General features: G+C 39.1%; 1 protein-coding gene across 1 annotated transcript in view; it reads right to left on the reverse strand.

Moving 5' to 3' along the window:
- xpo5 (exportin 5) overlaps nucleotides 1–16,544 on the reverse strand; it is a 120,753-nt gene that overhangs the window by 50,924 nt on the left and 53,285 nt on the right. Inside the window, exons 13-19 of the mRNA XM_072264930.1 lie at nucleotides 16,348–16,476; nucleotides 15,160–15,275; nucleotides 12,776–12,931; nucleotides 8,109–8,150; nucleotides 7,924–8,013; nucleotides 1,001–1,200; nucleotides 193–292 (exon numbers count right to left, since the gene is read on the reverse strand). Of these exons, the coding sequence (XP_072121031.1) occupies nucleotides 193–292; nucleotides 1,001–1,200; nucleotides 7,924–8,013; nucleotides 8,109–8,150; nucleotides 12,776–12,931; nucleotides 15,160–15,275; nucleotides 16,348–16,476 (833 nt within the window). The remainder of the gene's footprint in view (nucleotides 1–192; nucleotides 293–1,000; nucleotides 1,201–7,923; nucleotides 8,014–8,108; nucleotides 8,151–12,775; nucleotides 12,932–15,159; nucleotides 15,276–16,347; nucleotides 16,477–16,544) is intronic.

Here is a 16,544-nt window from a genome sequence, read left to right on the forward strand (position 1 = left end):
TGAAATGAACCATAACATTTACACATGTTAGCAGGATAGAGGTTAGTGGAGTCTTAAAACTAAAATGGTTCTCCAGTTGTTCCACAATCGACAGCTGTCAGTTTGATGATATTGAATTAAACGTTTCCTGGTAGAATCCACGCAAATAACTGTAATTCCTTTGCAATTATTTAACAATAAACATGCACGTACCCTAGATCTATTGATGCCTGCAGGGTCTTCTCGAATTGGATCATCGGGAGTGACATCTGCACCAATGTATGAAAGAAACATCGCTGGATCTGACAGCACACTGCAACACAAAGTGATCCTTAAGTGTATTATACCAATGCAAGATAACAGCCTCAAGTTATACTCATTGCTTATCTCGTGCTTGAAGCTCAAGTAACTAAATTGCTGAACTTGGCTTCAAATAGACTAATTTTTCAAGTTTGCTCTTAATAATATTAAGTTGTTAAAATTTAACAATTAAAGAGTCCAAGTCAGATCAGAATCAGGTGTAATATCACTGGCATATGTCATGGTATTTAATTTTGTTAAAGGGTCCCGATCCATCAGAGTAAATACAACCATCTTTCACATCTCCAACAAAATAAAAAAAATAAAGATCACAATAAGAAAATTACCAACTCTTCTTGACACTTCCTTTGTATTAACCTCTTGAATACTCCGTCTAGACTACATTTAGCTGTTCATGATGCATTCCAAATTAATGCCAACATGAACTCACTTTTCCATGGCTTCTCTTTCCTTGCCTCAAATATTTCAAAACTTCGAGTTTTAAATCACTACTCAATTATATTTGTACGTTTATTTCTTAAAAGGTTGCCAGCACCCTTGATATGCATCTCGGTCGCAATATTAAACATCTCATCTTATTTAATCTCAAATGCTCAAGTTCAACTAACTTGTCAATGACTTGGCTTCTTATACAGTTATAAACATTCATAAAGATATATTAAAGTAACTATACAAAATAGTCAGATACTCAAAAATATACCTTTGCATTTCCTCAGATAACCAAAGGTTAGTGACAGGGGCCATGAGCTCCTCCAGGAAAGCTTTCTGTCGTTCATAATTCTTGAACTGATTGCTCAGAAGAACTAGCGATTCCATTAAAGCACATTTCTCTAACTGTGTAAGTTGCCTTTCATCTTGTTGCAGACGTTTGACATGGGCATAGAACATTTCAAAGACTGGCTAAATATAAACAAAAGATTTAGATACAGCTTTTACAATTCAGGTGCAAAATAATAAATCCTATTGCAAAGAATATGAACAGCATTTCATTACCTCATTATTTTCCGCTGCAATCCATTAAAGATTTATTTTAACACTGGAAGCCATCATTCAGCCCATCAGTTCCGGGCTGGCACACGTTGGTTCAATTTCCCTCTTCCTCATTTTCTCCTCCAGCTTATTTTTCCTCACTTGCCCACCAATTATTCTCTTACTCTTATTCTTTTGACAGTTTTGGACTGCATATTGCCCTATGTCTTATGTTTGGGAACAATTTTTAGTCAATTAACCTACCAGCATGTCTGAATGCAAGGAAACATTCAGAGCACCTGGAGGAAATCAGTTTGGTCAGAAAGAAGCTCCAATGAATCAACAGTGGAGGATCAGACCAAGTCTCTGAGTCTGAGGCAAGTAACAGAAAACACTGAAAAATTCTAAGCAGATCAGGCAGCAACTGTGAGAAGATAAACAACTTGACCTTTCATCAGAACTGCGAAACACACAATAGTTTTCAGTAAGAAGAGTAAATTTAAGGAGCTCAATGAAAACAGTTATCAGCACATTAACTCCTTTCACTGATCAAAAGTTTAATGAAAATGTTGTGGAATCTGCCTGGCAAGCCAGACTCATGCAGGCAGGACAAGAAAAGTCGAGTCAATGAAATACAATGGTAGAAAAAAAAACTAAACAGGCCCGGAATCATCCAAGAGAGACAAACAATTAATTCTTCCGATTAGAAGCTTTTCAACAGACCAGAAACAGAAACAAGCTAGTCTAGGCAGTAGCAGAGGTAGGGTTAGGCAACAGGGGAATAAATAAAATGAAGTCACTTGTTAATTTTCTTCTTTCTACATTGAAACATAGAAAATAGGTGCAGGAGTAGGCCATTCGGCCCTTCGAGCCTGCACTGCCATTCAGTATGACCATGGCTGATCATCCAACTCAGAACCCTGTGCCTGCCTTCTCTCCATATCCCCTGATCCCTTTAGCCACAAGGGCCATACCTAACTCCCTCTTAAATATAGCCAATGTACTGGCCTCAACTGTTTCCTGTGGCAGAGAATTCCACAGATTCACCACTCTCTGTGTGAAGAAGTTTTTCCTAATCTCGGTCCTAAAAGGCTTCCCCTTTATCCTCAAACTGTAACCCCTCGTTCTGGACTTCCCCAACATTGGGAACAATCTTCCTGCATCTAGCCTGTCCAATCCCTTTAGGATTTTATACGTTTCAATAAGATCCCCCCTCAATCTTCTAAATTCCAACAAGTATAAGCCTAGTCAATCCAGTCTTTCATCATATGAAAGTCCTGCCATCCCAGGAATCAATCTGGGAGTGAACCTTCTTTGTACTCCCTCTATGGCAAGAATGTCTTTCCTCAGATTAGGGGACCAAAACTGCACACAATACCCCAGGTGTGGTCTTACCAAGGCCTTGAACAACTGCAGTAGTACCTCCCTGCTCCTGTACTCGAATCCTCTTGCTATGAATGCCAGCATACCATTCGCCTTTTTCACCACCTGCTGTACCTGCATGCCCACTTTCAATGACTGGTGTACAATGACACCCAGGTCTCATTGCACCTCCCCTTTTCCTAATCGGCCACCATTCAGATAATAATCTGTTTTCCTGTTTTTGCCACCAAAGTGGATAACCTCACATTTATCCACATTAAATTGCATCTGCCATGAACTTGCCCACTCACCTAACCTATCCAAGTCACCCTGCATCCTCTAAGCATCCTCCTCACAGCAAACACTGCCGCCCAGCTTCGTGTCATCCGCAAACTTGGAGATGCTGCATTTAATTCCCTCATCTAATTCATTAATATATATTGTAAACAACTGGGGTCCCAGCACTGAGCCTTGCGGTACCTCACTAGTCACTGCCTGCCATTCTGAAAAGTTCCCATTTATTCCCACTCTTGAAGTGTTGGTTATGAACCTCACAGGTTGAAACAGCATTAAATTACCCAACCCTAGTTGCGCTTCTCAAATTTCCAGCTAATACAGTTCATACATTTGGAAGCCACACATTTGCTGCTCAAGGAGCCTTGGTAGGCAGCTGTAGTGCATCTTAGAGTCCAAATTGTTCCTACTGTGCAATGGTGGTGTATGCAGTCGGATCAGATTAAGCTACCATAGCTGTGTAACTTGTTGTTAATGTACTTCTGGCATTTTAAGGTATGTCCAGCAGGACAAGCTATGCACAGGAAAAGAAAGATGGCAGGTTCAGAACAAAATGGTACTTAATGCAGAGAGGAAGAAATCTGATGTTACCTAAAGTTGGAGAATTCAATAGAGTATAGTAGGCTGCAATATACCCAAAAAGATAATGAGCTATTGTTACTTCTCAGCTTGCATTTTGAATTGTTGCAACAGTGCAGGAAACTACATGGACAGATTAGTCAGAATGAAATTATGGATTGAAGTGGCAGGATGTTCAAAGTAATTTCTGTAGATAACTCCAATTGTTTCAGAAAGTGATCACTCTGCATTTGGTCTCTCCAGTATGGAAAAGGAAACATGGTACTGCAATCGATGTCCGTGCTGCAATGGAAGTGCAACTTAATCACCATCTTAGCTGGAAAGATTGTTTGGGTCCAGAATAGTGGGGGGGGGAGGGGGGAGGAGGGAAGTAGTGAAGGACAGGTGGTGAATCTCCTGTGGTTTCATGGGAAAGTGCCACACCATGGGGAATGATAGAATGAGAGAGAAGTGCAAACAAGAGTCACATTGGAGGTAATCTTTAAAATGCTGGAAAGAGAGGTAAGGGGAAAGGAACATGTTTACTGGTAAGGAATCCTGATGGATCTGGTGAAAATTACAAGGACGCTTTATAACGAGAGGACAATGGGACCAACTACTGCATAAACATAAACAGAGTCAAAGTCACAGAGCACAGAAAAAGGCCCTTTGGCCCATCTCGACCACACGAACTATTGTCTAGTCCCTTTGCCCTGCACTTGGTCCACACCCCTCTAATTCATGCACTGAAACTACTCTAAATGATGCAATTGAACACGTCCACTACTTCTGCGAGCAACTCGTTCCACACTCACATCCCTTTCACCCTTAACCTATGACCACTAGTTCTCGTCACACCCAGCCTCAGTGGAAAAAAAGCTTTCTTACATTTACCCTATTTCCTTCATAATTTTGTATACTTCTATCCTATCTCCTTATAAACTTTTATATTTTCATAAGAACACAAGACAGGAGCAGAATTGGACGATTTGGTCCATCGAGTCTGCTCCGCCATGGCTGATCTATTTTCCCTCTCAGCAACACACATAAAATGCTGGAGTAACTCAGCAGGCCAGGCAGCCTCCATGGAAAAAGAGTGCAATCGACGTTTCGTTGTCTGCAGTGCCTGGTCCGCTGAGTTCCTCTAGCATTTTGTGAGTGTTGTTTGGATTTCCAGCATCTGTAGATTTTTTCTTGTTTGTGATTCCATCCCTCTTAACCCCATAACCTTTGCCACTCATACTAATCAAGCACCCATCAACCTCTGCTTTAAATACATTCAACGGCTTGGACTCCATAGTGTCCATGGCAATGAATTTCACAGAAGAAACAATCCGCTGGCTAAAGAAATTTCTCCTCATCTCTGTTCTGAAGGGACAACCTTTTGTTCTGACATTGTGCCTTCTGGTCCTAGACTCTTCCACTGTTGAGAGCATGCAGAATCAGAATCAGGTTTAATATCACGGGTATGTATCGTGAAATTTGTCCCTCATGCTCTTCGTGTCCACCTTATCTCAGACTTTCAATATTTGGTAGATTTTACTGAGATCCCTCCTCATTCTTCAAAACTCCAGCAAGTAAAGGCACAAAACCATCAAATATCCCTCATAGATTAACCCTTTCATTATTGGGATCACTCGCCTCTGGACTCTCTCCAATTCCACCATATCCTTTCTTAGATAAGGAGACCAAAATTGCTCACATTATGCCCAGTGCAATCTGACCAATATCTTATAAAGCCTCAGTAATTACATCCTTGCTTTTATATTCTAGTCCTCTTGAAATGAATGCTGACATTTCATTTTCCTTTCTTACTATTACATCAATCTGCATCTCATCCTTGGTCAAATTAAAAATCTAACATAGCAAAAGTATCAGACATTTGAAATTCCAAGCCCTTGCACTAACTACGTTCTTACTCAACACCGGCACATTTATTTATCCAGATAAGTTTTCTTTGAAAAGATAACACCAGCACCTCACCGTGTCCTGTGGGTCAAAGAAATGTGAATGAACTAAGTATTTTGTGCTGGTCTCCACCCTGGAAGACATCACAAGATCACAAGACAAAGGAGCAGAAGTAGGCCATTCGGCCCATCGAGTCTGCTCCGCAGCTCCCCCATAAACTATTCACCCACCTAGTTCCAATTTCCGGCTTTTTCCCCATATCCCTTGATACCCTGACTAATTAGCTACCTGTCAATCTCCTCCTTAAACACCCTCAATGATCGGGCCTCCACAGCTGTATGTGGCAACGAATTCCACATCAGTAGTATTTCAGAAAATCAAGAATGCCAGGGGGCAGAAGTGAGTGCAGAAGGTGCTTAGAAAGCTGAAAGATCTGAAAGTAGATAAGTCACCTGGACCAGATGGACCCAGGACCCTAAAAGTGGTAGCTGTGGATTGTAGAGGCATGAGTAGTGATCTTTCAAGAATCACTGGATTCTGGAATTGTTCTGGAGGACTGGAAAATTGCTAATGTCACTCCACTCTTTAAGGGATGGATGCAAAAGAAATTATAGGCTTCAGGATACTTTGAGGCACATGGCTGCCTTAAGGGGAAATCTTCTCTGACAAACTTGTTGGAATTCTTTGAGGAAATAGGGTAAGACAAAGGAGAATCAGCAGATGTTGTCTACTTGGAATTTCAGAAGGACTTTGATAAGATGCTGCACGAGGCTACTTACCAAGTTAAGAGCAAGTTGTATTACAGAAAGTATACAAGCATGAATAGAAGATTAGCCAACTGGTAAGAGACAGAGTGAGGGTAAAGGGGACCTATTCCTGCCGGTGACTATAGACGTTCCGCAGGGGTCAATGTTGGGACCACCCCTTTTCACGTCTTATGTCAATGATCTAGTTGATGGAATTGATGGTTTTGCAGCCAAGTGTGTGAATGACACAAAGATTGGTGGAGGGTCAGTTTGTATTGAGGAAGCAGTGGGACTTCAACAGTTTAAGAAAATGAACAAAGTGGCAGCAGATGGAATACAGTACAGGGAAGTGTATTGTCATACACTTTGATAAAAGGAATAAACGGTAGATTATACCCTTTATAAAAGGAATAAAAGGGGAAAAAATTCAAAGAAAAATCTGGAGATGCAAAGAGTCTATAGAATCCTCGTGCAGGATTCTATAGACTTTAACTTGCAGGCTGAAAGCAAATAAAATGTTAGCAGACATTTTGAGATGGCTAAAATACAAAATCAATGATGTAAGGCTTTATATGGTATTGGTCAGACCGCACTTCAGAGTATTCTAAGTACCTATGGGCCCTTTTTCTAAGATAAGACGTGCTGGCATTGGAGAAGGTCCAGGATGTTCATGAGAATGATACAAGGAATGAAAGGGTCAGCATATGAGGAGCATTTGATGGCTTTATGGCTATACTAGCCATAAGAAGAAATTTCATTGAAACCTATTGAATACTGAAAGGCCTAGATAGAGTGGAATGTGGTGGGGATGTTTCAAATAGTCAAGAGTGCACAGCCTCAGAATAGAGGGACGTACCTTTAGAGCAGAGATGAAGGAATTTTTTTTAGCCAGAGGTTGGTGAATTTGTGGAATTCATTGCAATAGTCAGCTATGAAGATCAAGTGATTATGCACATATAAAACAGAGGTTGATGGGTTATTGATTAGTCAGGGCAAAGATTACGGGGAGAAGGCAAGAGAATGGAGTTGAAAGAGAAAATAAATCAGCCATTATAGAATGTTGGAACAGATTCAATAAGCCAAATAGCCTAATCCTGCTCCTACAATATGTCTTATGGTCTTTCTGATTACTTAACTTCAAAGACCTTAACTCCTTTTACAGAAACTATTGCCTCAATCCCATTTGCCACTTTCAAAATTTATAAGCATAAAACATTGATAAAATATCCAGATATCAATCTCATAGTTGCAGTATCACTTTTCCAAAAAACAAACAAAAAAAAAAAAATTTCGGCAGGGTCAACTAAGCCAAAAGTAAGGCCCCTCAACTCATTTGCCCTGCAGTTAAACAAGTCCTAATGACACCCAAGATTAGCCTGCTTAGAGTAACCCAAAAATTTCCTGGACAGAGAAACATTACACGCATTTGAAAGCACAAGCTATAGCAAGTTTCCTGGTAGAGAAACTACAATATATTAACTTTAATATAAAAAGTGACCAAAATACCCAGACAATGGTCTCCAAGCTCTGAAACAAGAGCAAATAGGATGAAGCATCAGAAAAACATATGACCACTTAAAATGCTTCAGCAAAAAGTGCATGTTGAAATGCAATAATAAAACAAATTGCCCAAACCGGAGTTATTTAGACTGGATTTGTCAGCAAATGTGCATGCTTTGTAACGCATCTTGTGTATTGGCTTCAAAAGACAATGTTTCAATGCAGCCTTCACAGTAAGCAAATGTAATACCTGTTGCAGAAAAAAAAACAACTTTTTGGAACTTACCATTATCAGTTCTGGGTGATCTCGACACATCTTCAGTATAGAAGAACAAGCATGGCGACGAACATTTTTCACCGCTCTAGTCCTTGGAGCCTGCAACCCCAATAGGTGAACATTACAAGTATAGACCTGCTGGCAAATGCTAAACAAATTTTTTTTTTTGCTTATAACAAGGGAAGTTGTCCTACCTGGCTTTCCTCAACCACTTCAAAAGTAGCAGATGCAAAGAGCTAAAAACAAATGACAATTATATTTACTTGCCAAGTGAATATGGTGCGGAATTTAATTCAACAGTTGATGGAAGTTATCTGGACTAATGCTAAATACTTACTTAAAAATCCATAAACATACAAACCAAAAAAATAAATGAATCACTCTTGAGAAGAATGTTTGGTGAGGCATCTGGGGGAAATTAATGGAACACATTTGAAGATTCAAACTGGCTATGAAACTGTATTAACTGGACAACTTATTACAAACAACCCCACTATCAAAGGAGGGATGCATTCCTAGATCATCTATAAATCACAATTTTCTATTAACATTAAGTTGTGTCATCTATGCATGAAGCAAGAAATGAGTTGAAACAAAAAACCTATCAACTAATCTCATGTTTCTTCTCCCCAACCCATACCTATACAAATTTTGTGGATGAATTTTATTCCATTTCAAATTTTGGGGTAGTGATTTATGAAAGCTCTAAAGCAAGAGTATCCATAGCCGAAATGACACATGCAAGGCCTGCCTGTACAATTATATAACTGAGAATATATTAAAATAACTGAGGAATGCTACAGTTCATCTTCCAAAACAGATTAAAACCAGGAATAACCATTTCAGAGGCTTAATTGATCATTCAGCACCAAATACTACAGACAAATTCTGATCTCTCAAGTATCTGAATCTCTGGACAGCAATGTCAATATATTATTTACTTTGTTTGCATCAATAACTTTATCCTGCGACAGGAAAGGAAATCATAAAGCTTAAGGGTATACAACTGCTTAGTTTCATTAAGGTAGTCTTTTCAAACCAGTACATCAAATTTCATATAGTACTGCATTTCAACTAAATGATACATATTTTGAAAGCACAGGGTTTAGGGTCCATTTCCATCTCACTCAAATAATTACAAGATCGAGTTCAAGAGGACGACTAATCATGGAAATTGAAGCTCTGTCTGGTGGCTTGTGATAGATCAACAGATCGAGCAGCTTATCAGGCACAGTTCTTGATGCCAACATGTCCATAAGAAAGGTGTCCAGAGCTGTTGGAGCCACTTCCGACAGTTACAGAATCAACTCCTACAACCATCACAGAGGTGGCTCTCAGAAGACTTGTCCTGGGTCCAGCTCACAAGTGCAATTACAAAAAAAAGCACAGCTTCCTTTGAAGTATATGAAGATTCAGCATGACATCTAAAACTTTGTCAAAACTTCTATAGATGCATGGTGGAAAGTATATTGACTGGCTTTGTCACAGCCTGCTATGGAAACAGTAAGTAGTGGATATGGCCCAGTCCATCACAGGTAAAGTCCTCCCCACCATTGAGCACATATACACAAAAACACTGTCACAGGAAAGCAGCGTTCATTATCAGGGACCCCCACCGCCCAGGACATAGGGAAGGTGGTTCAAAAGCCTCAGGACACACCACCAGGTTCAGGAACAGTTACTACCCCTCAACCATCTGGCTGTTGAACCAAAGGATTCACTTGCTCTATTATTGAAATATTCCCACAATCAATGGACTCACTTCCAAGGACTCTTCCTCTCATGTTCTCAATATTTATTGCTTATTTATTATTATTTCTTCTTTTTGTATTTGTACATTTTTGTCTTCTGAACTCTGGTTGAACACCCTAGTTGGGCTGTCTGTTATTGATTCTGTTAAGGTTATTGTTCTTTAGATTTATTGAGGATGCCCACAAGAAAATGAAACTCAGGGTTCTATATAATGAGTTACATGTACTTTGATAATAAAATATACTTTGAACTTTGAACCATAGCCTTCCATCCCCCTCCAAACCATGTACTTATCCAAACTTCTTTTGAAGTTTACAATCAAATCCACATCTGTTGGAAGTTTGTTCTACACTCTTACCATTTTAGAGGATCTGTCATGGATCCAGCAGGTGAGTGCAATTACAAAGAAAGCACAGCAGGCCTGCTACATTTTTTAGAAGTTTGCAAAGACTTGACATGTCATCTAAAACTGTGACAACCTTCTATAGGCGTGCAGAGGAGAGTATACTAACTAGTTGCATCACAGCCTGGTATAGAAACCATGCCCTTGAACAGAAAATGATACAAAAAGTAGTGAATACAACCCAGTCCATCATGGGTAAAGCCCTCTCCACTATGAGCAGATCTACAAGGAGCCATATCACTAGAAAGCAGTATCCATCATCACGGACCCCCACCATCCAGGTCATGCCCTCTTCTTGCTGCTACCATTGGGAAGGATGTATAGGAGCCTCGATTCACATCACCTGGTTCAGGAACAGTTATCACACCCCAACCATCAGGCTCTTGAACCAGTGGGGATTACTTCATATCACCCCAACAATGAGCTGTTCCAACAACCTATGGACTCACTTTTAAGGAGTCTTTATCTCAGGTTCATGATTTTTGTTTTGCATTTGTACAGTTTGTTTTCTCTTGCACATTGGTTATTTTTCCATCTTGTGTGCGGTCTTTTATTGTTTCTATTGTGTTTCTTTGTATTTACTGTGAATGCCCACAAAACAATGTATCTCAGGATTGTACACAGTAACATCTGTATTTTGATAATAAATTTACTTCAAACATTGTTTGAACTTTGAAACTATACTTCAGAGATCCATTTGAAAGTCTCTGTAGCAGAGTTCCAAAGACTCATCATCAGAAAAAGTTTCACCGAATTAGTTTTAAAGGTCAACATCCTGTCAAGATTTGCAAGATTCTTAAATATTCTAATCAAGCCTCTCTCCATCTTCTAAACTCAAGCAAATACAAATTTTCCTTAAGATAACTTCTCCCATTTCATTCAAAAAGTTTGTCCAATAATTTTTGAGTTCAATCCAATTCATTTCCTTCCCTAAATAAGGAGACTGCTGTACAAATTACTCCAGATGACATTTTTAACTCTGTATGCAATTACATTACCTCCTTTTCTTCTATTTGATCCTCTTTGCATTAAGCAATAACACTGTCAGCTTTCCTAGCTATTTTCAATAGCCAGATGCTAACATTATGCCGACCATGTTATTATGACATCCTAAGCCCCTGTATCTCTCCATTCAGCTGGCATGCATCTTTTTCATTTCTCCTGAGGAAAATCTCTCTCATTTTACTCAATTTGCCAAATCTTTGCCCATTGATTTAACCCATCTCTCTCCTTTTGTAGCCTTATTTTATTCCCGTTGTTTAGCAGATTTATTTGAGGACCTTCCAGTTCTTCAAGCCACGCCACCCAGCAACCCCTGATTTAACCCAAGTCTAATCATGGGACAATTTACAATGGTCAATTAACCTACTAACCAGTACACCCTTAGACTGTGGGAGGAAACCGAAGTACCTAGAGGAAACACATGCGGTCAAAGGAAGAACATACAAAGCCCTTACAGGCAGCAGCAGGAATTGAACCCAGGGTTGCTGGTACTGTAAAGCACTGTGTTAGCCACTATGCTACCAATTTAGCAAGCACATCTCCAGTGTTTTCATTTACATAAGTTAGACAGTATTAAATCATACCGCAATTCCTCTACCTCACCAGTTGTTAAACTTTTGTCACCCAGAAAGGGAACTATTTATGCCAACTCTATTGTTCTTGCCAGTCAATCTTCTATCTACACGATTAAGTTACCTCCAACACCACAGTCTTATTTTCTGCAATAGCCTTTGATACAGCGGTATGTTAAATGCACTCTGGAAATCCAAGTACAGCACAACCACCTGTTAATCATTATCCAAACTACTTGTTACTAATTCAAAGTGGTCATGCATCATTTCCTGTTCACAAGGTCATGGTGACATTGCATATCCATGCTGAGTTTATGCAAATACCCTGCAATCATGACTTTAAATAGATACAAGCTAGTGCTGTGTTGTTTAACTCCCTCTTTTTTTTTTGAAATTAGGTTTCTTTATTGTTTTCCAAACTAATTTAACCTTCCCCAAATCAAGGGAATGTTGGAAAATTAGAGCCAATACAGCACTACATTCTTTTAAGATCTTAGGACAAAGTCTGTCACAACATTTATCAGCCAGCAGCTCTAAGAGTTTACTCAGTACCACTCCCCTGGTGATTGCAAATTTTCTTGGGCTGCTCCCTTCCTTCCAATACCCTATTTACAGCCATTCCTATGATATTCATTGTTGCCTCTGCAGTGAAGACGGAGGCAAAATACCATTTAATTAATTGGCCATCCTCATTTTCCCCATTTTTAATTAGATCTAATGCCATCACATTGTAAAATAAGAATGCAAACACTTTTGTGTTTTACGTGAAAGCACAGAATCAAAATAGAACACTGAAACCTCCAAATGTTCCGATTTGTTATCCACTCATCTTCCCCATTCAGTAGCACAACAAATATTCTGATTCCAAATACACCCTTTACCATTTTCGCAACTTCATCAGTATTATGCTTCATACCATTTTAGTAGAATAATGCTTCCAGAAGAAGCCAAAGTAACTTCACTTAAAAAAAAACACCAATCAGGCCACTGAGTTTCGTCAGGGTTTCCTCAACACATGAAGCAATAGTGTTCACCATCTACTGATCAGGAATGCCTTCCAGTTATTAACTTTCATACTGTGCTTACTATTTTTTTAAAATTAGCTTATATTAAAACAGACACGTAAATATACCTTCTCAAGAACTTGTGGCAGAACAGTAGCATCGTGGAGAAGGAAGGGAGAAAGTGTGGACACAGCTGTCAGGATGCAAGACAGGATGAGGGGATCATGGGTCTGATAACTTAAAACAGCTTTCAGAAGTTCTATCCCATCTGCCACTGGAAGTTGCTGCAAAAACAAATAAGTTCAGTTTCCAATTTATGTCACACAATAACAAGCATAACACATTGATTTGAGTTTATTAAATTGCAGTATAACATTTAGAATCAGGACTATTTTATGAAGAATCAAAATTGCAATTCACAATTGAACAGCTTCAATACGTTCCCACAAATATTTTCCTTGATTGTATTTTCAAAATCTTAACTGTGCCCTCCTCACTTTCCATACTTACATACATACATACTACTCTGCTATGGTTAAAATGTTGTGCACGGTGCAAAGGGTTGAAGCAGAAATCTCAGAAAAATGGACAGCCTATAGACTTCTGGAGGTCATCACATATAATGCTCCCAAGAAGTTCTCCAAGATCTAAGTACAAACTAAAAAAGAGACCCAAATATCTAGGATTAATCAACCACTGGATTCTAAAACAGGATTTTTTTTTTTTAAATGAAGCCTTAGGTGAAAATTAAAATTGTGAAATAAACACAACTACAGGATGGAACATAACCCAGATGGGAAGGGGACAATTTCCCTTTTTAACATTCTCTCAGCTTCACTTAGTGGCAATAATACATTGGGAAGTTAGCTCACTATTGTGATGAGATAAGAAACACATTCACAGTAAGCATCCCCAAATGGTATCCAGCATCTCAGCAGTAAGTAGAAGAGCTGGCTGTTGATACACCAGTAAGAGATAATTTGAGGCATTATTAAAAACAGAACTCAACCATGGACAGTTTCAAGCCCGGCTGCAAAAGGAGGAGGATCGAGCATGCAGTGAGCAACCCCATCTCATAAAAACCCAGAGCTACAGAAACAGCAACAGAAGCTCCAAAGACCTCATCCCTGGGAGACAATGGGTTACACCTGGGGATAGTTGGAAAGATTGGACCAGGACAGCCTACGCCCCAGTAAGGGTGATGGGCTTAAAAAAGTAATAAATTATAAAAACAGAAAATGCTGGAAATACTCAGTGGGCAACATCTGTGGAAAGAACACAATTAACAGTACATGTCCAGGACTCTTTATGAAAAGAAAATCAGTTACAATGGTCATGTCAGGTGAAAGGTCCCAAAACTGAAACACTAACTGTATCTCTTACCACAAATGATGCCTTCTCTGCTGAGTATTCCCAGCATTTTCTGCTTTTTAGATTTTTTTCTTAATTTTCACATTCAGAAGTTGAGTTTAATGTAGTGATGAGGCCTAGTAATGCAACCCATATGGAGAGCAAGGTGCTTGTAAAAAAAAAAAAAAATCAGGAGCCATGACAGACTTAGAACCAAGAACTACACAACTGGCCAGGTGAAAAACAGATGAAATTGTGGCAACTAATATCCAGCTTCACAGGGATGAAAATGGCCTAAGTCAATAATACTTGAATTGGACTGTCAACATGGTTTCACTGGAGAAGTGAAGGAATAAAGAGTAGATGGGCCCTGTACACTGGATTTAATTCCTTACCAAACTCTGGAACAGCACTAGAAAGATCCTGAGATTGCACAATAAACCAAATGTGTGAACAGGGGTCCAGCGTCTGGAACTCAAAACAAAGTGCAACCCTAGGTTAGACTGAGACTGATTATCTCCTGCTTTGATAGGTAGCACAATGTACAAGCTGCTGATGCCTGTATTTTTCTGCCAAAAATCTGAATAAAGCCTTATAGGAGTTGTCATTAGCCATCCTACGTTCCCCAAAATTCACACGTGATCAATAACATACGGGAAGAATTTTTAAAAGTGTTAACAACCTAGGATGGAAAGGCATAGCGAGGAAGTGGAAATTTTGAAAAACAAAAAGCAATCTCATTGATATGTAGTTTTTTCTCTGCTTGTACAATCTCAAGTGAAGGATCACAATCTCAGGATACGAGGCCAGCCATGAGAGGAGATCATGTAAATCTATTCAATCTCTACCAAACAGGCCGTGAATACAGCTCTCAAGTAATCATAAGGCAATTTTTATTTCGGCACCAAACTAATCAGAAGGTAAAAAGGTATAGGACAAGAGAGTGCAATCATTGCAGAAGTTCAGCTATACTCTAATGGACACTGGAGAGCTAAAGCTGCCTTAAGACATACTCGTGCTATCATTTCTCAAGTTCTTTTAGTTGACTCAATGATGGTTACCTCCATTTGGGAGAAAAAAGTTTGCCATTGTGGGCACTAGCTGGCAGCTGGATGAAGAGCCTATCGAAAATCTGTTTCCTTCCCTCATCATTCACACAAACCTCAGGTTCCATTGTTCGGAAAAGCTGGCTCATCACACTCTCCATGAAGAAGGTCAATGCATCCCACTGCACAAAAGATGGCGAAAATATCGAACAAAGTCCTTTGCCGGTCTTAGCTGCACAAAATAATAGAAAATATGACACTGACTCATTTGCTTATGAATACACCTACATCAAAAACAGCTACTCAAATGTCAAGTTCCACCATCATTTGCAAAGAAAATTAAAAAAATATATGGACAGCGTGGAGGGGTAAATGCAAGTTCCAGTGTTTCCATGTTCTTTTCCCTCTTGTGACTGGGGACATAAGGTTTTGGTAGTGTTGTCAAAGATCATTTGAACAGACTGCAATGCATTTTGTAAGTGGTGCGCATCAACTAATTTGCGTTTGTGATGAAGAAAATGAATGCTTAGGTGATTGATGGGACAATAATCAAGTAGCCTGGTTCAAGTAGAATATTACATCATGTTCCCTATTTCCTTGGTGTGTCAGGAGGTGAATAACTCATTGCAGAATTCTGATTGTCTGAGCTGCACTTAGGACCACAGTATTTATTTGACTGGACCAACTCAGTTTAGAACAGAAGAGAATACTTACTAAAGCATCCTATTCTATGAATCAACAAAATTTAAGTGAAATCAGAGTATGAAAATCTAGTTATCTAACCTAACTTTTCTAGCACTTTATTTAAAACCAGAAAAGGGAGACTTTTCTAGTACTTTCTAGTAATAGCATCACAGCAATTAACGTAATGCTTCAACAGTGCCAGTAATTGGAAGACCTTGTTGCTGTTTGTAAGGAGTTTGTAAATTTTCCCCATGACTGTATAGATTCCTCCAGGTGCTGCAGTTTCTTCCCACATTCCAAAGTCCCATGGGTTAGGATCAGTAGGTTGTGGATATTCTATGTTGGTGCCAAAATCATGGTGACACTTGTGAGTTGCCCCCAGCTCATCCTCTGACTGTTGGTCGTTGACGCAACAACACATATTACTGTATGTTTTGAAGTACATGTAAGAAATAAAGCTGATCTTTAATCTTTAAATTTCTTTAATTTTAATAAAAATGGCTAACAACATACACTAAGTCATTATAACAATAAATTTAGAATTTCTAACTACTCCCAGTTCTTAACTAATAATCATAACAATAAACAATCCAAAAAGCGAAACAATTCTTAAATCTTACACATAGTTGGACCAACATCAATCAGTGCTGTAAGCTGATACTGCAATGCCTCTGAAGCCATGTTGAATCCAGTCATTGGTGCTAAACGGCAAGAGAGTCTAATGGTTTCTCCTTGTTGTGCTCTGAATGCTGCAAAACACAAGTTACTCCACATAAAACATTTCTATCACTGTTAAATTCAAAATGTTTCAATAGGC

This window comes from Mobula birostris, chromosome 8 (assembly GCF_030028105.1).
Source record: "Mobula birostris isolate sMobBir1 chromosome 8, sMobBir1.hap1, whole genome shotgun sequence".
Lineage (NCBI taxonomy): Eukaryota > Metazoa > Chordata > Chondrichthyes > Myliobatiformes > Myliobatidae > Mobula > Mobula birostris.